Here is a 26,196-nt window from a genome sequence, read left to right on the forward strand (position 1 = left end):
GCAAGGATGTAGGCTCGCCTTGTACCGGGTTCTCTAAGTGGACCAGATGACTCCCAGGACAGAGGGAGCTGGGCTGTGGAGCCCCCTCTGAGCCCCATCCCTCTACAGTGGCAAACTTCCCACACACAGCCCAGCGTACAGGGAGCCCTAGCTGTACGGGCCATCCCGCTACTCATTAAACCACAACCAAAAGGAAGCTTGGCTAGAAACCCACACTGAAAGCAATATCAGATGTCAATCTTAAAGGAATTTCCTTCATTCAGAGACAAAACCTCCCCACTTTGAGTAATATGAGATTTCATCATTGCGTTAGATCTAAATTTTATTTATGATGAATTGGTAGGGTTTGGTTTTTGCATTCCAATAATACTAACTTTTATCTTTTGGAATGTTCCATTCATCACCATCCACCTAGAAATAACAGATCTGACAATGGCTAAACGGAGCTGGGGCTGTTTCACCAAAACAAGTAGCTACTATTTCCCAGGCATGCAAAAATACCCCCCCAACGACAGATTGTCTTAAGGGGAAGTCAACCTTTAGAAAACACACTGTTTTCATATCAACTTAACAGTGTCCACAGCTGTCAGTAACCTCCCTCTTTCCGAGACATGATATGTCTCAAGGGTGACGAGAGACTAAAGACAATACTCCGGAGCTTGTGGAGTCTGACATTTAATTTGGTAGAAATAGTCACCACACGGCGCATATAAGGAAAGACACAGTTGCCTCTCCTCCCAAGGAAGAAAGCAAGCTTCCAGAATCTGCTTTGTCTATTTGCGTCGGAAAAACTTTTTTTTTTCTTTTTATGTCAAGGAGAACACACAGAACGTTTCGATTTCAGAGCAAAACTCTAGGGCGGGCCACGTACAAGGCTTTGCTGGACTCACCTATGTGATAGAGCCCAATCCAGTCGCTGGGGTCCACCTCCTCTTTAATGTCCCAGAAGATAATCAGGTTCTGGGCTTGCCCCAGGGTATATTCATACATGCTGGCCGTCAGGCTGGAGCGGCTCTCGGAAGTCACCAGGTCTGTGTCGCTGTTGGCTCGCTGCAGGGCCATGTTCTCGGGCATGGAGTTCTGGGCTGCGAGGCTCTGGAGGTTCTCTGGGCTCAGCGTGTACCGCATCTGTGGGTTTCGACGCCGTACGAAAAGCAGATGTTCCCGGGCTGAGCTAGCCATGCTGTCTGCCTCTCCGAGGTGGCTTTCCTACAATGCTGCAAGAGACAGGCAAGCATACGATATTAGGGCTAGCAAGGCAAGGGATCAGGATTAAGCATCCCAGACACGAAGCCTGTAGGAGAGTTTATCAATACCCCAGCAAGCAATAATCTTCTGTGGAAATAACCTGTCACCTGACGATATCAGATAACTCCGACAGACAGAAGAAGTTGCATGATGGTCAGGCGGTCACACACCTGTGGCCCCCAGTTTCCCTTGGCACAGCTTCTCCAGAAACTGAGGAAGGAGGATTTTTCTAGCATCTCTTTAAGATCTGTGCATCCACACATAGTCCAGCATCCTCTTTCCCGTTTCTGTCCCACACGTGTTATTTATCTCCCTCTTTAAAGGACTAAATCTTTAACCAGCAAGATCCGTGCTAAATACAGTTGATAGATGGTACCAAGGTCACGCACACTGCTTTCGGTCCCCGAAGCTTGCCACGAAGAAGGCAGCTCACTGAAGCCGTTCTCGGGAGCACGATCAAATGTCTCCTCTGCATTTAAATACAGAGGAGGAGGTGTTCTCTGCAGAATGGGAACATCCTGGAAGTACCTCTTTATGTTTCTCTAAGATCTGACTTGCCTCATGCTAACTCACCTGGCCATTGTCTATCTCCCAGATCAAGAACTTAAGTTTCACAAAAGCAGTGATTTTTCACGTTTTATCACTATTTAATTCCCGGTATCTACAATGGCGTTGGGAGGACAGCGGGTGGGACCCACTGTTACCTGAACAGGTGAAGAGTGGTGAGCATCTTTATCCTAGAGACTCCATGGCATGACTTAAATCTCCGAGCCTGCTTCTGTTCATCTTGATGTGCCCAGAGGCGCAAGGCATCCCTACGGCCTGGATCATGAGGGTTTTCCTCTGACTACCATTTGGTCTCCAACAAGGAATGGACTTCCCTGTTAGGCCTGGCGTCCAGCCTCATGTGCCCACTGGGACTCTCCTCCTACAGGATGGCCAACTGCTTAGGAGACCCTGTGTAAGATTTCTGTCCTTTTGCCTGGTACCTGTGAGGTTGTCCACTTACCCACCCCTGCCTGTGGGTTCATGTTACGTCACCCAGATCCTACTGGCTTTATGTAGAGTGAATTTGCTTCTCTTGGGTGCCCCTTTAAATAATAAACCTTTTAATAATAAACCACTCGTATGTTTCATTCTGTACCGTCCGTCTTTGCTGGAATCTTTTATATAAAATATTTCATTTAAAGCTAACCTACTGACTCCTGAAAAATTAGCACGAAATTCTGACTTCAAAGCAAACCAGCTACTCTCTGGTGTTATACCGTGCGATAGCCACCAACCTTCGATACCAAGTCTGTGAGGAGAGAAACTGGGAGAAAGGGCTCCCTATATTTTCCATTTCCCTATCCGTTCCGTACTTTTGGTGAGATGCCTGTTCTGGTTTGCTTTCTATTATGATGACAAACGCCACGGCAGAAAGCAAGGAGTGAAGGGGAGGGTTTGTTTCAGCTTCCAGGCTTCGATCCATCACCCAAGGGAAGCCAGGGCTGAAACCCAAGCAGGAATGTGGAGGAAACTGAGCGAATCAGGGACCAGGGAGAATGCGGGCTGCTAGCTGGCTCCCTTGCTCTTGTCGAACTACATATTCATACAACCCAGGCCCACTGTTCACAGTGTGATTGGCTGGCTCTCCTCCATCAGTTAGCAACCGAGAATATGCCCCCCAGACATGCCCAGAGGCCAGTTAGACAACAGCAGTTTTTCAGTTGTGGTTCCCGTCCTGGCTGGTTTTATGTTAACTTCACCTAAGTTGGAGTCATCCGAAAGGAGGGAACCTCAGCTGAGAAAATGCCTCCAGAAGATCCAGATGTAAGACATTTTCTCAGGGATTGATGGGGGAGGGCCCAAGCCACTGTGGACAGGGCCATCCTGGGCTGTGGTCCCAGATTCTCTAAGAAAGCAAGTTAAGCAGGCCATGAGGAACAAGCTAGTGAACAGCCCCCCTCCAAGGCCTTTGCATCCGTTCCTGCCTCGGGGTTCCAGCCCTGCTTGAGTTCCTGTTCTGAATTCTTCCAATGATAGACTATGATCTGGACCACATGTCAAATAAACCCTTTCCTCCCCAACTTGCTTTTGGCCAGGGTGTTTCCTAGCAACCACAGAAACTCTTACTAAGATAGTTCTCTCTACCCAGATGTGTCAAGTTGACAGCCGAGATTAGCCACCCCAGAGTTCACGTTTCCATGAATACACCTACTGTACTTGTAAATGTATCTAGGCGATTTCTGCCATGAAGTTGATCTCATGGTTTTAGCGCTATTCCTTGAATCAAAATAACTTGGCAGTGAGATGGCTCAACCAATATATAAATATAAAGTAACTTGGGTTGGTAGGCAGAAAACCCTACATGGAAAGAGCAAAAATAAAAACAGACAAGCTGGTTTCTTCAGGGTAATGGCGTTAAGTCCCCCTGCTTGTTCACGTAGACCCTTCACACTGAGTGGTGTAAGCAGAAACACTGCACTAAGATATGTCCCATGACTGCTGGACACTCTCTGACTTATGAAGCCTAAAACACGGGCCAGCGGCTTGATTCTTTCATACCAGGGGATTTCCGTAAGCCATGATTTCTTTATGAACTCCGTGAGTCAAGTGCCACACCAGTTCCCGCAAGCTATAAATAATTAACTCCTAACACAAGGCAGGCAGACAGCAAAGGCACTGTCCATAATGAAGCTACTTTCCTGAGAGAAACAGGCCAGAGCCTTCACAGCTTAAAACACAACAGACCAACTATGGAAATTATTCTGCTCTAGAAACAAAGGAAAAGACCAAAGCACTCAATTGAATTTGTGTGTTTTAGCATGGTCTATATTTAAACAGAGAAGTGCGTTAGCATTGTGCGTAAGGGAATGAGGTCCAAAGCCCATGCAAGTATTTCTGGTCAAGTCTCTACCATTCACCCTGCAATCACTGACATCTTGTTTCAATGTCTTCTTCTTCTGTTTTTCTATTGTCATTAATCTCTATACCCAGGACTTTGGAGAAAACTAAATTAGTTATTGTAGAAAAAACAAATTTAAAACAATGTCTAGCATAAACTAAGTGTTCAATTAAGTCTAGCCATGAATATTATCCCATTAGTTCATTCTACTTTAATTTCACCAAGCAGAACTGGTTTGCACAGTCCCACGCTCCCCCCATGCTCTATCCCCAACCCTTGTCTATTTCTTATGGGAGCGCAGGCTGTCAGTATCCTCACCCACCCAAAGCACAGCACCATTCCAAAACAGAACAACCCTGTAGCACAAAGAAGCTCAACTCCCAAGAAACCCGGCTGGGCTCATGCCCCAGGCAAGTGCTGTTCTCCAGTGCTGAAGTCGGCCATGAAGGCTAAGACCTGACTTTGTGACCACCAGAGGATACACATGGAGCACCTCCCATGTATGATGGAGGAAGGTCATTGGCTAATAAAGGAACTGCCTTGGCCCATTTTATTGGTTAGAGGATAGGTGGGAGGAGTAAACAGAACAGAACACTGGGAGGAAGAGGAAGTGAGCTCAGAGACTCGACAGCTCTCCTCTCGGGAGCAGACGCCTGAGAGAGACGCCATGCCCCGCTCCCAGGATGAAGCTCCGACCCAGGATGGACATAGGCTAGAATCTTCCCGGTAAGCGCACCTTGGGGTGCTACACACAGATGATTAGAAATGGGCTAAATTAATATGTGAGAATTAGCCTAGAAGAGAATGGGCCAAGCAGTGTTTGAAAGAATACAGTGTCCGTGTAATTATTTTGGGTAAAGCTAGCCGTAGGGGCGGCCGGATGCTGGGGATGCAGCCCCGCCGTCCCTATTATGATGGAGGAAGGTCATTGGCTAATAAAGGAACTGCCTTGGCCCATTTTATTGGTTAGAGGATAGGTGGGAGGAGTAAACAGAACAGAACGCTGGGAGGAAGAGGAAGTGAGCTCAGAGACTCGACAGCTCTCCTCTCGGGAGCAGACGCCTGAGAGAGACGCCATGCCCCGCTCCCGGGATGAAGCTCCGACCCAGGATGGACATAGGCTAGAATCTTCCCGGTAAGCACACCTTGGGGTGCTACACACAGATGATTAGAAATGGGCTAAATTAATATGTGAGAATTAGCCTAGAAGAGAATGGGCCAAGCAGTGTTTAAATGAATACAGTTTGTGTGTTGTTATTTTGGGCATAAGCTAGCCGAGCAGGCGGCTGGGGTGTTGGGGACGCAGCCCCGCCGCTCCAATTATTACACATGTAGAAGAACAAAAGAAGACACAAAGAACAAAAGACAAGTGTCCCACCCATGGGACTACACTGGACCAAGAAAAGACATAAAATAAGAAATCAAAACCTGAACGCATTACATATATCTCAGTTGAAAAGTAAAAAGGCCTGGAGATACGTGAATTGACCACCTTAATAGAATTAATTAATTAATTAATGGCATCGGCAGACATATATGGAGCATGTGTTATTATGTACTTAGTATCAGGCCAGAGAGGATACTAAACAATAAAACCTAAGGGATCATCTTTTCATTTCATCTCCTTCCTACCGCATATGGTATGGCTCTCACCCTCTAAGAACTTGAGATTTTTGACAAGACCAAAAGCTCATATATGAAAGAATTCAATATGCTACCGATGTCGCTTCACACGCACAATCTGTCCCGACAAACGTGTAAAAAGGACAGCCTGGTGTCTGTAAAGTTCTGTATGCTGCCCAGAATGCTGTGATAGCCGCAATCCAAACACAGTGAGACCCCCCGGAATGCTGGGGATTAGGCGCAAAAGCATCTGTGATGCTCACAGCTGATCTCTGGGGGCAGGGCAGGCCCATGGTCTTCACAGCTGACCTCTGGGGGAGGAGGGCAGGCCGGTGATCTCACAGCTGACCTCTGGGGGCAAGGCAGGCCCATGGTCTTCACAGCTGACCTCTGGGGGAGGAGGGCAGGCCGGTGATCTCACAGCTGACCTCTGGGGGCGGGGCAGGCCAGGTGATCTCACAGCTGACCTCTGGAGGCGGGGTCTTACACCTGACACATGCATAAACCCAAACTTGGCACAGACCACACTGATGTTCCTGGAAATTGACTCCAGGGCCCAGACGGGAACAAGAGAGGAGACACTGAGGAGCAGAAATAGACAAATGTCACAGCTAGGGTGGATGGCTACAGAGCTGGGCTAGTTTGCCTTTGACTGAGGAGGACAAGGAGTTTGTGTTTACAGTATTTCCACAGTAATGAAAACAAACCAAAAATCCCAGAAAACTTCAGAACGTATGAGTTGCATGAACAAAAGCTGAAAGACAAGTAGGTAAAGAAGAGAATATGCAGGAAAGAGGAGACACACATTGCAGGAAAATAATCACATAAAAACAGGTGAGGACATGTGGAACAGGTGAGGACATGTGGAACAGGTGAGGACATGTGAAACAGGTGAGGACATGTGGAACAGGTGAGGACATGTGGAACAGGTGAGGACATGTGGAACAGCTGAGGACATGTGGAACAGCTGAGGACATGTGGAACAGCTGAGGATATGTGGAACAGCTGAGGACATGTGGAACAGCTGAGGACATGTGGAACAGGTGAGGACATGTGGAACAGGTGAGGACATGTGGAACAGCTGAGGACATGTGGAACAGGTGAGGACATGTGGAACAGGTGAGGACATGTGGAACAGCTGAGGACATGTGGAACAGCTGAGGACATGTGGAACAGCTGAGGATATGTGGAACAGCTGAGGACATGTGGAACAGCTGAGGACATGTGGAACAGGTGAGGACATGTGAAACAGGTGAGGACATGTGAAACAGGTGAGGACATGTGGAACAGGTGAGGACATGTGGAACAGCTGAGGACATGTGAAACAGCTGAGGACATGTGGAACAGGTGAGGACATGTGAAACAGGTGAGGACATGTGGAACAGGTGAGGACATGTGGAACAGCTGAGGACATGTGAAACAGCTGAGGACATGTGGAACAGGTGAGGACATGTGGAACAGGTGAGGACATGTGGAACAGCTGAGGACATGTGGAACAGGTGAGGACATGTGAAACAGGTGAGGACATGTGAAACAGGTGAGGACATGTGAAACAGGTGAGGACATGTGGAACAGGTGAGGACATGTGGAACAGCTGAGGACATGTGAAACAGCTGAGGACATGTGGAACAGGTGAGGACATGTGAAACAGGTGAGGACATGTGGAACAGGTGAGGACATGTGGAACAGCTGAGGACATGTGAAACAGCTGAGGACATGTGGAACAGGTGAGGACATGTGGAACAGGTGAGGACATGTGGAACAGCTGAGGACATGTGGAACAGGTGAGGACATGTGAAACAGGTGAGGACATGTGGAACAGGTGAGGACATGTGGAACAGGTGAGGACATGTGGAACAGCTGAGGACATGTGGAACAGGTGAGGACATGTGAAACAGGTGAGGACATGTGGAACAGCTGAGGACATGTGGAACAGGTGAGGACATGTGAAACAGGTGAGGACATGTGGAACAGGTGAGGACATGTGAAACAGGTGAGGACATGTGGAACAGGTGAGGACATGTGAAACAGGTGAGGACATGTGGAACAGGTGAGGACATGTGAAACAGGTGAGGACATGTGGAACAGCTGAGGACATGTGGAACAGGTGAGGACATGTGGAACAGGTGAGGACATGTGGAACAGCTGAGGACATGTGGAACAGGTGAGGACATGTGAAACAGGTGAGGACATGTGGAACAGGTGAGGACATGTGGAACAGGTGATGACATGTGGAACAGGTGAGGACATGTGGAACAGGTGAGGACATGTGAAACAGGTGAGGACATGTGGAACAGGTGAGGACATGTGAAACAGGTGAGGACATGTGAAACAGGTGAGGACATGTGGAACAGGTGAGGACATGTGAAACAGCTGAGGACATGTGGAACAGGTGAAGGGGTATAAACCAGCATCGTCTAACAGAAATATAATGCGATCTGCATGTGTAAGTTTACAATTTTTTTTTTCCGAGACAGGGTTTCTCTGTAGCTTTGGAGCCTGTCCTGGAACTAGCTTTGTAGACCAGGCTGGCCTCGAACTCACAGAGATCCGCCTGCCTCTGCCTCCCGAGTGCTGGGATTAAAGGCGTGCACCACCAACACCCAGCTAATTTTACATTTTCTAGAAACTACACTGAAAACATAAAACAAGGAGAAATGTTAACCATCTATTTGAGCTCAATATCTACAACCTGCTATTTCAGCATTAATTTAATACAAACCTTTATGAGTGAGGCATTCCCTCCTCCCCCCACTCCCGCCCCAGGCTTTTGGCTTACTGGAAACACAGAATGCATTAACCATACCCCATGCACTCAATGACTACAAGTGGGTAGGGGTTCCTGAGGGGCCCACACGGAACAGATCTAAATGATGAACATGCGTATGCGTCCTTACTGCCAGAGGTCTCCATACAGCCAAGAGGAAAGCATCACTGAGCTAGACCATACCCGGGGAGCAAGCATGGGCTCCTTGATCTTCTTCATGGGGCCTCTTGTCTTCAAGACACCTTTTAGTCAAACCTCTAACTGGGGACCATACTCTCCTGTTAGAGGAAGACATCCAGTCTGAGGAGAAGGTTTTTCCCAGAGTAGACTGGAGGACAGGGACACTGGCAGTTCTTGGAAGTCCCGGCCTATGATGCCCTCTAGCTTCTACCTCTAAGCTTACAGTCTTCCAATCGAGAATGCCCCCGTGGTGTCTGTGTTGGAGGAGGCAAATGATGGTGGTTACCTGTGTATTTCCCTAACTAACACTCACAAAGCACTTATTCTTGCGAAGTGGCGTACAATCACATCACTTACAAATACCCCAACTAGAGATAAATAAAGAGAATGCAGGCCAACTGTGAGTACCACATTCATAAACCAGTGGTGGCAGCAACTTCACACTGCTTCAGTGCATTCATTGATTACACGGAGTGAATCTTTATGGGCTGTGGAAGGTAAACGGATTGGACGCGTGGAGGGTATCCCACGGGAAGCAGCTAGTGTCGCAACTCTACCCAGCCACAAAGAATGAGATGACGTCATCCGAGAGAAAATGAACAGAGCTAGAGATCATGCTATTATGGTAAATAAGCCAGAAAGATAAATATCTCATGGTTTTGTCCCTGTGTGCAATATTTTATGTATGTATATATTATATAATATAATATACAACATATGTTTTATTATTTATCATATATAATATACATATATATTTAGAAAAACACATGTAAGTGGAAGTGTGGCTATTTAGGAAGAGGACAGACATAACAGAAAGAGGAGGTGAAGGTATAGAGATATAAATATGATCAAAGTATATTATATGCACATATGGGAATGTCATAAAGAAACCCATTTTATGTGGCTCCTGTTAGAAAGGGTGGTGGGTTTGCTTCCGTTTCGCTTCTGTTTTGTTTTTTTGAAACAGGATTTCATGTACTCCAGGTTACCACGGTGCTCAAAAAGTAGCTGCGACTGGACTTGAACTCCTAATTCTTCCGCTTCTATCTCCTGAGTTCTAGGGCTACAATTGCATACCACATGCCCATCATTCAAACTAGTGAGTTTTCAAAGTTAGTACACACTAATCAGAAAGCCTGAGGTAGGTCTGGTACCAGCCTGTAATCCCAGCTGTCTGGGAGTCTGAGGTAGGAAGACTGTGAAATCCAGACTAGGCTAACTCAGGCCCATGGACAGTGGTTTTTCACCTAGCATCAAGGAAACTTCTGTTGGCGACAGATGGGGAGCAGGTTGTGGGGCCCAGTCCCAGATGTCACATCTACAACACAAATCCCGCTCCCGTGGCTCAGACATCACTGAGGAAGAGAGGGCAGAAAGAATGTACGAACCGGAGCAGTAGGAAAGGGAGAGTTGATGTAATTATTATATAGTCCAAAAAAATAAATACAGAAAAGACCAGCCTATACTACACAGGAAGGCTGTAAGACCCAGAGCAGAAGGGAAAGGGAAGTGAAATAATTATATTATAATGCCAAAAATACATTTTTTTTTTGGTTTTTCGAGACAGGGTCCAAAAATACATTTTAAAAGGCCAGCCTATACTACACAGTAAGGCCTTGTCTCAAAACAGAAATCATGTATCTTTTGATTCTTACAAATCCTGTCTAGCTCAGGATGGCCCTCGGGGAGTGGAAGATCATAGGCATTCCCTGTCTCCTCCTGTTCCCTGTCTCTGGGCCTCTGGTACATAGCAAACAGTCATGAGCTTCCATAGGCCTGAGCATCACACTTGGGAAGAACGGGCTGTAGCAACACAGAAAGGAAGCATAAATCGGGATTTAGATTTTTAGGGTTTTTTTTTGTTGTTGTTGTTGTTGTTGTTATTGTTGTTTTAGAACACAAAGGATCTGCAAATCTAAGGGACAACAGAACCCCGGAAACGTTCACAGGATGGAAGAAAGCAGGAGACTTTGTGTGAATTTAAGAGCGATCCATCCAAGGATGTCCCGAGCACTCTTGTAACTGGGCCACGGCTGCCGGAAATTACAGGAGCAGGGATAAGACAAATACCCAAATGTCAGCTTCCGCCTAAGAATAACCTGAGAATGAATTAACACAGACTGTGCCAGCGTTGTCCCCGGAGAGCTCAGCTGGGTCTGAAGTCTTCTTTATGATGCCCGACTCTCACAGCGTACATCATAAAACAGCATGACCATGAGGGACTGTTTACAAAACCGCTTGAAAAAATGATTTTTCCCATATAGAAATTGTAATGTATGTTTTAGAGTTCATGTTTCTCTAAAATAAAATGATACCAATGCACGTACGCCCTCCAATCAGGCGGTGGTAGCTGGTGCACGCCTTTAATGCCAATGCAAGAGCGACACCCTATCAAAAGACAAACAAACCACGAGGAGCCAATTTGTACCTTATAACACCGGCTTTAAAATGAACAGGATGCAAGCGAGCACAGCGGCCAGAGCGCATTTGTGTTGGGAAGGCGAGTGTGTGTGTGTGTGTGTGTGTGTGTGTGTGTTTGTGTGTGCGTGTGTCTGGGGCACCCTGTGATACAGCCCAGGCTAGCTTTAACACAACATCTAGAGATAACCCACACAATTCTAAGCCACGTCATGTGGTTCTCTACAATAGATCCTCCAGGGGCTGCCCCACCTCACACAAAATGCCAAGCTCCGGCTACTTTTCAATGTCTGACATTACCAACCAGTGTTTATCATCGCTACTTAAGTTAACGAACCATACATTAAAGCAGAAGACAGAGAGACAAAACCAGGGAGATGGCTCAGTGAATAACAGTGTTTACTTCGTAGTCAAGTTTAAATCCCCAAAGTCCAAATGAAGAGGCAAGGGTGGTCCTGCCCACGTCTGTAATTGCGTCGCAGTGTGCTGTGGAGTTAGAGACTGGAGGGGCCAGTCTAGCTCTAGGATCAGTGAGAGATGACGTCTCAAGAAACTAAAGGGGCAAAGTGACTGAACAGAGCATTTGAAATCGGCCTTTTTCTTCACACACATGTGCATACACCACACACACACACACACACACACACATACGTATACACATATAGATGCACCATAAACAGGCATATATTTGAAATAAGAGGACACAATGAAAGAAAATCAGATTAGGGATTAGAAGAAAATATAAATCAGGAAGGTGGAGTAGTAAACCTGTCGGATTGTCTATTGCCAGGTCGGTGACAGCTGCAAAGGACAGACCACTGTTTTTCAGCTCCAGGGGCACAACAGAGGAAAGACGCCATTCTCAATGAAGGTGACACTTACTTAAAAACAAAGAAGGAATCTTAGCCAGGTGTGATGGCACATGAAACCCCAATACTGCAGAGTCTGGGCAGGAAGGTGGGGGAATCGTAGCCAGGTGTGATGGCACATGGGACCCCAACACTGGAAAGTCTGAAGCAGGGAGATGGGGAACTCCGGAGCAGACTGGGTTACGCTGTGAGACTCTCTCTCCAAAAGAGAGGAAAGGAGGGATGGAGGGAGCGAGGGAGAAGATGAGGGAAGGAGAAGGTGGGGGAGAGAAGAAGAGAAGAAGAGGGGAGGAGAGATGGAGGAATGAGGGAGAAGAGGGAAGGGGGAGTGGGTGGGAAATGGGCGAGACAGAGGAGGTTTCTCCATCCCACAGAGAGTCATATGGAAGAATGAAAAGTCAACACACACAGAGTGTGTGAGAGAGCCGTTCTATTCAGCAATATGATCCTGCGTGTTGACTGGTGCCAAGTATAAATTTTAACATAAGTGCTAGGATTTAAAAAATCGCCATTACTTTTTCAAAAAGAACAAGGAGGTAACACAATTGTTTGCAAATGATTTTTATTTTCAAAACCCTCTTATCTATGTCTTCATTGTTCATACTCATTATCTTAGTCGGGGGTAGACAATGACAGCAAAATGTATCACAGAACACTGGAGACTTTAAAGCTAATTCTCACTTGAGCCGTGACAAGTTATATCCTGAAAGGCACACTGCAGACAGTCAGCTGCCCAAACTGTACCCTGCCTGGGAAGGGACAAAGAGCCTGCAATCACAGCACTTGGGGAAACTGAGGCACGAGGGATGATGTGAGTTCAAGGTCAACCTGTGCAACTAAGTGAGCACCAGGGATGCACAGCAAGACCCTGTCACAGACAGCCAAAAAGACACCGCATAAGCCTCCAAAACATGGAGGAATTCTCACGTCAGAAAGCAACCAACAAAGAACTCTGAGGACCACAGGCAAAAACATGAAGTCAAGAGAGCCTGGAAAGGCTAGAGCAATTTACAACCGAAGGGAAAATAATAATCTGAAGATCATAGAATTAAAAAGAGCAGAGAAAGGCAGAATCCTGGCATAGTGTCTGAATGAAAAATTTCTTTATTATTAGAAAGCCAGAAATCTTGAAAGAACTTAGTTCTTCCAACTCTCTAAAAATTGAACATTCTGCCTATTATTTGTTCCTTCTAAGAACTAGCTTATCCTTATGCCTATAGCCTAGATTTTGTTGTAAGACCAACAGATACCCATCATTTGAGCTTCCACTTGCAAGGGTCAAACACTTTTTCCTGGTCATTGGGAAATTGGGTTTCCTGGTGTCGATTTTCTTCAAGAACTATCCTGATGACATCCGTCTCCACTCTGCTCTCATCCCATGGTCCTGTTATCGCCACCAGGATTTACTAATCCCAGATTTGATTTCCAAATATCAAAACAGAGGGTGACTTGGCTGAGACCAGGGCTTGAGTCATTAAAGTTCACCTCTTTGCCAAGGCTCCATATGGAGTCCGTAGGTCTAGGATATGATGAGCCTGTTTTCTCTTGCCATAACAAAACACGCATGACCTGGCAGTTCATTGCTAATAGTGTATTAGGGTGGTAGCTCTGGAAATGGGGAAGTCCAGGAGAACGGCGCAGACATCTGACGAGGCCTCCTTGGCATGGCAAAGAACATCACCAAGTGGGATAAGCAAACTTGGGTCTCTGCCTCCTAAAGCCACGAATATCATCACTAGAACCCAATCCTAATTACCTCCCCCAAAGCCTCATCTCTAAATACAATCAGCAATGAACTTAGGTATTAGGTTTCTAACACATAATTCTGGGGATACACATTCAAACCATAGTATTGCAGTGCCTGGATTAGCACAAAATTTGGAAAGGAAAACACAATAAACTCCTTACAAATTTCAGTCAGTGCCTTAAATCTCAAGGCCAGTCTACCTGGAAACTACCTACACAAAGCTCACAAGCCACTCATGGAAGAAGGACACTTAAAAGAAATCCCACACTAGATCAGAATTGAGTATTAGAGAGGGTAATTTATTTAGGGGTAGACTCACAGATCACAATCCTCTGCAGGAATGGGGAACAGCAACCAAATCCTGTAGCCAGAAAAGAGGCTGGATACACACTTTAAATCAGCATATATAGTATAAGAGGCCACGCCCAAGTGGGTGAGTAATTTAAAGGCTACTGGTGGTAGGAATTCCTACAGCACCTCCCCTTTTTGTTTAAATAATAAAGTTCTAAGTCTAATACAAAGTTATATACAATAAAAACAAATATCAGGTATAAAAATTAGAATTACAGCCAGCATAAACAATATCAATTTGTTACATGTAATAAATGTTTCAACAATTATCCTATCCTAATAAGTTTAAGTCTTGTATAATAAATTACTTGGCCAAGTCACGAGAGGAAAGTAACTACAACTATCTAGTCTTCAACCCCAACAAAGACCCAAGAAGGGAAATAATATTACTTGAGTAAGCACGAAGTGCAATCAAGCAACTTCCAAAATATGCAACAAATGACAGAGACAACTGGATACCTGGGCAATCACCCAAAGTCTCATTTGCAATGTTGGAACAACCAACTTTGGCTAAGGCCTAGAGTAACTGACAGACCACTTTCAGAGGCAGGAAATGTTTCAAAACCATCTTAACCTCTCTTGGCAAGATTTGACAGTCTTTTTCTTGTATCCTGCTTGTCCTGTCCGGACACTGTGCATTTTGTCAGTGGTCAATGCATGGACAGTTCCTTGCCCAAAGGCCAGTTTTGCCAAGAAGAAAACAAGCTCCAAGTGGAGTGTCTTCAGTGCTCAACATTCTCTTGGGAATAGATCAGTGCTGCCAGGAGCAATCGTGTCTCACTTCAACAGAACCTTAAGTTATTTAAATGCTGCCATATTCTACAGCTTTTTGAAGTGGTTGAAGATTACCTATCTATGCAGAATACAATCTCTATGTATCTAAAGAACCTGATTAGTCTAACTATAAGTATGACAAACATGGATGACTATTGACCTATGAATCTTAATACCTATATAACTTAAAGACTAAGACCTCATATTAGAATATTAAACAATCTTTAAACAACTGTGAAACAAATGAGGACAATGATCTCAAAATGTGAACAATGTATAAGTATCTTGATCAGAGGTAGAGGTAGAAATGTATAGTGCAATATGATAAATATATCCTAAAATTGTATCAATATACAAAATGTCTTAAGCAGAGGTAGAAGCATGCATGCATACAATATGACAAAATAATTTTTGCCTAGATATACAGATATTGTAGATGAAAATAGGAACATAGTCAATATAATTTAAGTTTGTATCAATATACAAGAATCTATTCCAATGTAAATTATTTATAAATAATAGCTCACAAGTATTCACTCCATTACTCACTATTATTATTAGTGTGAATAAGCTCACACTAATCTATTATCCCATCCAATTTTCTTCAAAGAGATTCCTAATCCTACATAATCTTCCCCCCAGCCCCCAACCCTATACCAATTATAATCAACCCATAAATGATGTCTCTAACCCTGAGGACAAACTTTATTGGCAGAGGGGACGTCGTCTTCTAGAATTACTTCCAGCTGTCATGGGGGCAATGTTCTTTCTATGGGATCCTGTGAAAGTAAGATGATGGTTAAATTCCAAGATTACTGTCTGGTATAATTGCAAATAGTGTCTGAGTATTCGGTAAGATCCTGTGAGAGTAAGATGATGGTTAAGTTCCAAGATTACTGTCTGGTATAATTGCAAATAGTGTCTGAGTATTCGGTAGGGTTTTTCTGAGGTTCCTATTTGGAGTTCTGGCCAGAACGTTGTGGAAAAAAAAAGTGCACTATTTCAGCTAACCAAGTTGGAACCATCTTGAACAGCTGGTACCCAAAACAGGTCTTATAGTAGCGCTATCAGCATCATGATGTAATATGATCCAGGTGGAGTTGTTATTGTGGGGCCCCATCTTCTTCCTGGAAACTGCAAAGATTACTGCAGGAAAATTCATTGCTCGGCTCCATCTCCACACATCTTTCACAGACACATTAAGAGTAATTCTTGTTTCCGTATGAGCCACAGATTGATTTCTGTTAACTTTATATGCCTGTAAGATTAGGGAGAAGCCCTGACTTCTCTTCCTCAGGACAGCCTCCCTGGACCTGACCACTCATTGACTTCAGGCATAATTAATGGCTTACAGGAAGCTCTGCTGATGGCCAACCATAAAACCCTAAAAAAAGCCATAGTAGTTTTGCCCCTTCACTTTCAACCACCTTATTCTAAAACAATAACGCATGAAATAAAAGTAAGCTGGACACGTGGACATTTTGTTAAACCAAAGTATTGAGACAAAGGCATCTCTGAAAAGGGTTACAGACACTAGCCTGTTTGGGGACCCAAGTATCACATTTTCAACATCATGGAGTTTGCTAGGATTTGCAGAAGACCCATCAGAATATTTGATTTAACAGAGAGTTCTAATATAGTGTCTTTCTGTTGTTTAATATAGAACAACATTTCAACATTTTGTGACTATAGTGCCCTGGTCATGGGAATCAGAAAGTGGAGGCTCACTCTGTACTAACATCTTTTACATGCATAAATAATACTAATCAATTGTTATTCAAAGATCTCTATCACCCAGGCTTGGAAGTTTCTGCAGAAAATAGGTAATAACTCTCATCCTCCACACCACAACAGCACAGGAATTTAGGTTGTCAGAGTAGAGTGGTGTTAGACTCAGAGGTGTACTTGACTTCCCAAGAAGACTTTCAAACAACACAGCCAAATAAACCGCTTTCAGCCAGTGTCAAATCTCTGACAGAAAACAAACCAGTCAGACATGTTGGGTACCAGCAGACTCCAGATCCAGGCTGAGCTACGCAGGGTGATGGAAGAGTCTACATCCGGCGTGTTAGCCAGAACCTACAGGAAATCCCAAGAGACACATTCTGATTGCCAATATTCCTGATGACTGGTAACACTTGCTGACTTGAAGTGCATGTGATATATCATTTGTTTTAATATTCAACAATATCTCATATTTCTATTTTTGCAGAAATTAAATCACAGAAGAGTTACGTTTAGATTAGGAGCAGAGGCCAACTATACGAGAATCCCCACCCAATGACAGCACACCCCAGTTTCTGGAGTAGTTTCGGGGAAGGAAATAACAAACCCTGTAAGTCAAAGCTTTTAAATATCTATTGTGACACGGAACTTCTTTTCCTAAGCCCCCCCCCCCAATACAGTTACCTCATATTCCCAAGTCATAATCCAAATCAAAACTTGCCAACCTAAACTTATTACAAAGTAAGAACGGTGAGACAGGGAAAAGAAATACCTCTGTAGGGTGCTTTGCCAAGTTTTAAAAAAATAACACATACATACTACAAAATATATGATAAAAGATTAAAAACAGAAACGAAACATCCTTAAGGCCAGCCCCCAGACATGGCAACCCACAGCCTACCTATAAATATATCCGTATCTATTTATGTATGGATGAGATCATACTACAAAGCTAAACTGCTTCAGAGCCCTGCTTTTCTTATACAAGTGTAATGTACACTTTCGGATTAACAAACCGCACACTGTATCATCCTTTTAAAGAGTCATCATATGGCATACCTCAAAATAGTTAGTTTAAATACAACCTCATATTTTCATTTTGGCATTTACCGAGAGTAAAATTTGGAGTAGAGATGGGGCGGTATAAGAGGAGGGGAGGCTAAGTAAAAATTAGGGATGTATGAAGAGGTCATGTGGAAACCCACCGCTTTCAAACTCAATTTAAAAAAAAAATTAAAGGTTTGGACAGAGGTACCTTGTGTGAATAGATAATGCTTCTCTTAGAAGACATGGACTAGTAAATGAAAAATCTCAATGTCCTGTGTAGAATACCTCCCACAAATTATTAGATGGGGAAGTTGTAGCCCTCCCTCAAAAAAAAAAAAACAAAAATAAACAAACAACTGACTAATGCCATCTCCATTGGCTTTCCACCATGGCTAGATGATGAGACCCTACCGATGAAACAAAACACACTTTGGCTGGAAACCATATAGAAATCAATCAAGCGAGAAGAGATGGAAAAGGTCCTCCCTTCTGGGTAGCTTTAATAGCTCCACACAGCCAACAGAAAGCCATCAATGGACTTGACCAACAAGGCCCCTGCGGACTACAGTACCAACCTAAGGTGTCGACTTGCAGAATAGTGGCGTGACCAGCACAAGGGTAACGGGCACAGGAGAGAATTTATACCTGGTACTATAAATCTGGTCAAAAGCCAACGGGAGGCCATAGGCCTTAGGAGGAAACACACTACTGGTGTTTCACTGAATGGACATGTAGTCAAACTGCTTTCTGAATATTTATGGTTTTACCCATAGGCTAATGCCATCCTTGACATTGGTCAGAAAAGCTTCTTTTTGTTATTGGAAGTAGTTAGCGCAGAGACTTACAACTGTCCAAAGTGCTGTGGCAAAGTACCTGTTGAGTGCTGAGTTCTAAATGGGGCTTTTATATCAGCCAGTACCTTCTGCATGGCTCAGGGAACATTCCTTATGGTAGGAGAGGGTGTAAGAGCTGAAGGAAGGGGAGGAGGGCTGTGAATGCTGTTTCTGGACAAGACACGGCCCACTGCTCTCAGGTATTCATACCAGCTATGTGCTCACACTTGGGCGCTCACACCAACTATGGGTTCACCCTCAGGTATTCACACCAGCTATGTTCGCACTTGGGCATTCACATCAGTTATGTGTTCACACTCTCGGGTGTTCACACCAGCTATGTGTTCCCACTCAGGTGTGCATACCATCTATGTGTTCACACCAGCTATGTGTCCACATTTGGTGTTCACACCATCTATGTGTTCACACCATCTATGTGTCCACACTCGGTGTTCACACCATCTATGTGTTTACACCAGCTATGTGTTCGCACTCAGGTGTTTACACCAGCTATGTGTTCACACCAGCTATGTGTTTACACCATCTATGTGTCCACACTTGGTGTTCACACCATCTATGTGTTTACACCAGCTATGTGTTCACACTCAGGTGTCCACACCAGCTATGTGTTCACACCAGCTATGTGTCCACACTCGGTGTTCACACCAGCTATGTGTTCACACCATCTATGTGTCCACCCTTGGTGTTCACACCAGCTATGTGTTCACACCATCTATGTGTCCACCCTCGGTGTTCACACCATCTATGTGTTTACACCAGCTATGTGTTCACACCAGCTATGTGTTCACACTCAGGTGTTCACACCAGCTATGTGTTCACATCAGCTATGTGTTTACACCAGCTATGTGTTCACACTCAGGTGTCCACACCAGCTATGTGTTCACATTCGGGTGTTCACACCAGCTATGTCTTCACACTTGGGTGCTCACACCAGCACAAGATCAAGCCCATCAAAGGTTCCAGTCTGGAATGAGGCTCCATCCTCAGCCAAGAAGCTACTAGCAGCTCATGGCCACTGAAGGTGTGACCACTGCCAGGTTGCCCATGTCCTGGTAGATGGTCCCAAACCCATGAGCACATGGGCACCACTAAATCGGTTATTTAAAAAAAAAAAAACAGCAAGAGAAAGGAAGACATGAAGTGTGAGAGGGAAGCATTCCTGGGGCAATCTAAGAGAAGGGGAGTATTTAGGTTAGAGGTGACCAAGATGCATTGCGTACATTTGAGGAATTGCCAGAGAATAAATGAAAATATTAAAAATAAATCCATAAAAAAGAACTGGAATCAGCAGCTCCTGGCAATGGGTAAGTGTCACTGGAGTCCCCTCTAGGGAGGAAGCTCAGAACATGCAGACCCTGGGACTATTTTTCTTACGGTGCCATAAACAATGCATTTCCCCACGCTTGGGGACAGTCTGGGGGGCACACTGTGGTTCTGGAAGTGGGATGCCACAACCAGCACCACGTCCTAGCTCTGCCGCAGCTCAGCTCCCTTAGCTCCTCAGCTGCTCAGGTTTCTAAAACAGAGGTGACGTCATTGCAGCTGCCCGAATGGGTCGGTATCAGAATTAAATGAGTTAGCACTGTGTACAACGAGCTCTCAGTACACTGAGCTCTTATTAAACCGGATGCTGTCGACCAAACAGCTAAAAAAAAAAAAAAGTGGGGGAAGTTAATTTATATTTTCTTTGATTCTTACTGGAAATGATTGTAGAGGGTTGTGCTTAATTTTTTATTAACTATCTTTACTTCCAGCACATCGATCAGTCAATCATCACTGACAAATAAAGGTGATGATTAAATCTTGATTTTCTTTTCTAATTCCATTAAACTTCTAAAATAAAATAGAGACTAAAACCATGGTCATAAAAAATCCCCATGAGTTTATGTGATAAAAATACTCAATATTTCAAAATCTAAAACTGTAAAATGCTATAGCATATACATTTTTCTGTATGTGTTTCCTCAAAAGGTTTCTTTAGCTACAAACTGTATTATTTATAAATTATGGCATTCTTTTGGGGAGAGATATGAATATTTTTAGTTAAAATAATCTTTATTAACCAAATTTAATGCATATTTTCAATTAAGACCACAGCAAATTTTTCTAGCAATAGAAACAGTCTCTCTTTGAAAAAGGAGAATAGATTTGCTGTGTCTCCCTTGATGGTCTTGAGCCTACAATTCCCTTGCCCCTGCATCCCGAGTCCTGGGATGACAGGTCTGTGCCACCACACCAGACTTAAACAAATGTTGTTTTATTTTGTTTTGTTTGGGTTTTGGTTTTTCGAGACAGGGTTCCTTTGTAGCTTTGGAGCCTGTCCTGGAACTCACTCTTTAGACCAGGCTGGCCTCGAACTCACAGGGATCCTCCTGCCTCTGCCTCCCAAGTATTGGGATTAAAGGCGAGCGCCACCACCACCCGGCCAATTGTAATTTTTAAATATTAAGAATGCCAAAGATTAACATTTAAAATATACTACTCAAATTAAGTTGCGATCAAAAGATAACAACGGATGGTGTCAAATAACTGATAATCTCTTTTGTTCAATAAATACATAAGTAAGAGAAATAGCCATCATTTATAATAAAAAATATTGAACCCTTTAAGTTAATAAAGAGCTATACTTCGGTGCCCACCCTCCAATACTGAGGACTTGCCCCAGAGTCTCACGCATGCCAGGCTCAAGTGAATATCCACCACTCTGCATCTCCAGCACTTACAGTCTTACAGAGCTGGCCAGACTGACTTCAAGCTTGTGATTCTCCTGCCTCGGCCTCCAAAGAGCTGGGGTTATCATCTAGTGTTCCTCGGTTCTTGACTTAAAATAGAATTGTGTGTTTCAGAAGATCCCACTTCCCACAGGTCACAGCCTGTGTTCGCACGCCTTGGGAAGGAGCAGGAATTTCTACACACAAAAGACTTCAGTAGGAATCAGACTTCCCCTTGCTAGTTACCCAAATCAGGGTACTCTCATCACAAATACTTATTGTTTTATATTGAACCACAGAGAGCACGCTGTGTTAAAACTCTATGCTAAATCAAATATTCTGGATCTTTTATTAATCTTAATAAAATACATGAAAGAAGGGTTTTACATCTAAAGGAAAAATAGAAACATAAGTCAAATAGAAACATATTTACTAGTCTGTTAAAGTGAGCCAGGTCCCGGGCTATGGGCTTACGTAATCATCTCCCGTCGTAAGCTTACCTTGCTCTGATAAGGAAACAGCCAGAAAATAGACTTGTTTTTGTCTTGGGCACACAGCCTTCCAGAAGCACTTCCAATAATAGGCAGATTGCAAATGGCCCCTTGGGAGTCAGAAGGGACCATCTGTCCTACGCAGAAAAGCAGGGGAAGCCCCCCGGGCAGTGGTTCTAACCTTCCTGATGCTGCGACCCTTTAATACACCCCATGTTGTGGTGACCCCCAAACATAAAACTATTTCATTGCTACTGCGTAGCCGTCATTTTGCTGCTGCTATGAGTCATACATAATGTAAAGATCTGGTGTGCGGGATATCTGACATGGGACCCCTGTGAAAGACTCATCCAACCCTCAAAGGGGTCGTGACCCACAGGCTGTGAAATGCTGCCTTAGGGGCTCTGGTTCTGGAGTCAAAGTCTGGGCTAATGGAAAACCACTCAGGGATCAAATGGAAGCCACCATATCCCAGCACGTATGGAAGTGGGCAATAGACAATGGTTCCCAGATGTTACACACCACTCTTCCCGTTTACTGCTCTTACGGGACAAGTCCTTTGAGAAAGAGAGAGAGAGAGAGAGAGAGAGAGAGAGAGAGAGCGCACAGGGCTAAGAAGCGCTGGATTTCCTTGTCTTTTATCATCCAGAATGCCAGATGAAGGAAATGCATCAGCTAGGAAAACAAACAAAAACAAACAAACAAAAAAAACCCAGTCCAGAGAATAGTCTCCAGGCGTTTGGATAAAGAATGCTGGGCATGGCCGGGCGATGGTGGCGCACGCCTTTAATCCCAGCACTCGGGAGGCAGAGGCAGGCGGATCTCTGTGAGTTCGAGACCAGCCTGGTCTACAGAGCTAGTTCCAGGACAGGCTCCAAAGCCACAGAGAAACCATGTCTCGAAAAACCAAAAAAAAAAAAAAAAAAAAAAAAAAGAATACTGGGCATTTACTCAGCCCAGCTACCTCTGTTCGTCCACGCCCTGATCTATCTATCTAACATGCATGTAAACATACAGTAGGAAGAGCCGAGAGATTCTCCAGTAATGGGTTCATTGATCCATGTAGACTGGTTTCTAGAATTCACATTCCTGGGCCAAGCTCTAAGCAAAGAAAAAAAAAATACCTGAATAAGGCCTGAAAAATTAAGATTTTTTTTTAAAAAGTACCTATAGTGTCCACTATGTAGATACAGCATGAAATTAAGATATAAAATTCTGGACGTTGCTCAGCTGACATGCCCCAGAGAGAGACACTCGGTATATCTGCCTCTGACGTTATAAAACTCGGATCGTGTCAGGTCACAGTGGTACCCTAACAATTCACTCTTACCCAGAAGGTTAGGGTGAAGGCCCTTCAGAGAGCCTAGCTAAATCCACACGGTTTCCAACAACGCTACCTGATGTTCTCGGTGCTGGTTGACTATACGGCGTTTTACGGTCACACAGTTTATGAAAATGGACCTAGAGGGAGTGGCTGCCGTCAATCATGGTGTATGCAGAATCCAGTGCTATCTTCCTGAATGGTCACTTGTGATCTCATTATGAGCCCTGTGTAGAAAGAAAGTGTATTTCACCTCTTCTCATGAGGTTAGAAATAAAGAGGAAAAGCAATAGTAATTTATTACTACATGCATTATATTGTCAATCATAATTTTTAGTATGGTTTCCCGAAGGGTGTTTTTATTTGTCTTTTTCTGTTTACATGTCTTTCTCTGTGTTGTGTGCGCCTGTGCATGTGGGGGGAGGGGGGAGGGTGCACACAAGAGCTACCTTAGTGCTTAGACTATTTGGGAAAAGGTTAAAAAAGACCCAAAGTAGATATGTCATGCAAGTCAGGCTGAACACCACCCACTGCCAACCCCTTGCCAGCAAAAAAATAAAAAATAAAAACTGCAGCTGCAAAGACAGAATTTAATAGAAACAAGTTCGGAACTATGGGCAGGCTTTTTCAAAATACTAACGTAGCCTGGCACCAGTCTCCATTCTGACTAGATCGGTAGCAATTGTGGAGAGAATGTTATTTTTCGTTACTCTCTCAAACCCGCCTATATAATCCTCTATTTAGTGTCGTAAAGTGAAGCTATTCCTGAGACAAAGAACTGAACCCCCTCATCTTGCTGCCTGTGAGCTCAGCAACGCGGTCTTCCTCACTCAGAGACACCCTGGGTGGGGCTCTGTGGTGTGATTTCCCCCTCCTCTGAAATCCCAAAGGGGCGGCCAAATCCAGAGAACAACACTCATCATCTGGGCTTCGTTTTGACCCAGGAAACAAAACCTGAGTGGTACAGAAATTTCATAAAAAGAACTAAAGTATCTTGTGTCGTTTCCCTTTCCTCTCTTTCTGGCTCCACTTCCTCCCTTCCTCCCCCTCTGCCTCTCTTCCTCCTCTCCCTCTTTTTCTCCTCCTCTTTCTCCTCTCCTCCTTCTCTCCCTCTTCCTCCACATCCTCCTATGAAACCAGGTTCTTTTCTTTTACTCTCATGATGTGGATGTCCTTCTGTACTTGTGTTGTTGTATTGGTTGATGAATAAAGCTGTCTGGGCCAATGACCTAGCAGAGTGAAGCCAGATGGGAAATCAGAATGGAGACAAGAGCAAGAGTGGGTGGAGTCAGGGAGATGCCATGGAGCTGCTGAAGGAGGATACACCAGAACGTTAGTAAACGTACTATTAAACCATAACCTCGTCGTGATACACAGATTGACAGAAATGGGTTAATTCGAGATGTAAGAGCTAGCTAGGGATACACGAGAGTCATTGGCCAAACAGTGTGGTAATTAATATAGTTTTTGTGTGATTATTCAGGTCTGGGAGGCAGGGAAACGAAAGATCAGTGTCTGCATGCACTTTCAAATCCATGAGTAAGTTTTTCCAAACCTATTTTCCAATATTTTTGAAGCAGATACATTTAAATGGCTTCCCACCTCGGGGCCCCTTATCAACTCACGTGCTTCCAAATTTCATCCTGCACCTTTCAACATGAAATACAAAGGAAAATGGCAGCTGGGAACTCAGGCTGACACTGTGCCAGCAGCTGTCTGTCATTACCTTGTCACAGTTCTTGTCACAGTTCCCATTGTAGAGGCCGTTACAGTCTACATCCCAGAATTCCCATCTGTCAAACAATAAAGGTAGAATGGGGAGGGGGGATTCGTGGAGGGATAAGCCCCATAATCACGCTGGGAGTTAGACTTCTAATCTAGGCACCCTGTGTTTTCTAACGACCATGAAGCCGCTACCAAAACCTAAGCAGGGCCTATGGCCACTCAGGATATCAAATGACAGGGTTTTGGTGACTAAGCTTAGACATTTGACCCTCTTTCTATGACAAAACCATCAATCAAGAAGGAGAAGCAGCCAGAGGGAATCTTGAAGTATAACTGCCCACTGTCTTAAAGCAAGAGGCAAAACTTAACTCTACGATTATCCCACTGGCAAGGCTAAGATCTGTAAGAATTCAGGGAAGAGAAAAGGTTACTGCCATGATACCTCCTCATACACGTTTTTGGAAAGAGAATGACGCTCAAGCAGGGCAAGGTGGTAGCACCTTTGGCAGGCACTTGGTGGATAGGGCTTGCCCGTGTCTGCCTATATCCTCAAGTGCTCCGGGAAAGGTGGTCTGATGGCCCTCTCGATAGAAAATGAACACCCAAGAACAGATGCAGGAGTAGGCAGGTTTTATTTCTTACTAACAAATTAAAGAATTTGGCAATAAATTTTTCCAGCAGATGGATTGGAATATTTTGGGAAATGCTAAGGGGTTGATTTTGAATTGCTTTTTAGAACCTCAAGTTATAAAAATAAGATTTTGGCTAATGTAATTGTCTTCCAAAGGCAGCAGTATTTATTACAGGCAGCAGCCGTGGCTTTAACTTTGCTCTAGAACAATCTACGAAGCAGTAGTTAGCCTTAATCAGGAATTAAGGTTCAAATGGTTAAGATAAAACTGGACTGAATGTCTTTTTAGTTCTATAACACAAGAGGAATAATTAAAAAATAAACATGTGCCCAAGACAAAATGAGTCACCCCAACATAAGATGGATCATGTCCCATCATGATTTTTGGGTTGTTTTTGAGGTTAAAAAAAAAAAAACCCAGTTACTTCTGCCTTTGAATCTCATCTTTCTTTAGAGAATCTGTTTTATTGTTTACATTGTCCATGGTAAAAATTTAATAAGCTTTCTCTGTAAGACTTGTGTCTGGATTAAACTCAAAATCATGATTCCTAAGAGCCCTAGACAAATTCTTGCCCATTATGGTTGACTACTGATCCAAAAAGACACAACTAAATATTTTCTTTAACCTTTCTCTGCAGTGGGCTGTCTTGGACTGCCAGTCCCCAAATCATAACAGGGAGACTTATTATTAGTTATGAATGCTCGGCCTTACCTTAGGCTTGTCCCACTAGCTCTTATAACTTAATTTAACCTGTTTCTCTTCATCCACATTTGCCTCTGGGCTGGCTGGTCCCTGAGTGTCTTCCTCTCTTTCTCCCTCCTTCTCT

The 26,196-nt window shown here is 44.1% G+C and overlaps 1 protein-coding gene across 5 annotated transcripts in view; it reads right to left on the reverse strand.

Moving 5' to 3' along the window:
* Positions 1–26,196, reverse strand: part of Hecw2 (HECT, C2 and WW domain containing E3 ubiquitin protein ligase 2) — a 307,191-nt gene that overhangs the window by 178,507 nt on the left and 102,488 nt on the right. For 4 of the 5 annotated variants that reach the window (XM_041668108.1, XM_041668110.1, XM_041668109.1 and 1 more), the window contains one exon: positions 891–1,217. In XM_041668108.1, the coding sequence (XP_041524042.1) occupies positions 891–1,182 (292 nt within the window). In that variant the 5' untranslated portion in view covers positions 1,183–1,217. Of the gene's footprint in view, positions 1–890; positions 1,218–1,418; positions 1,491–26,196 lie in introns of those variants that run through there. The other variant, XM_041668112.1, reaches the window with a different exon arrangement.

Source organism: Microtus oregoni, unplaced genomic scaffold (genome assembly GCF_018167655.1).
Source record: "Microtus oregoni isolate MIOR12 unplaced genomic scaffold, Mior012 000018F_ref0000195, whole genome shotgun sequence".
NCBI lineage: Eukaryota > Metazoa > Chordata > Mammalia > Rodentia > Cricetidae > Microtus > Microtus oregoni.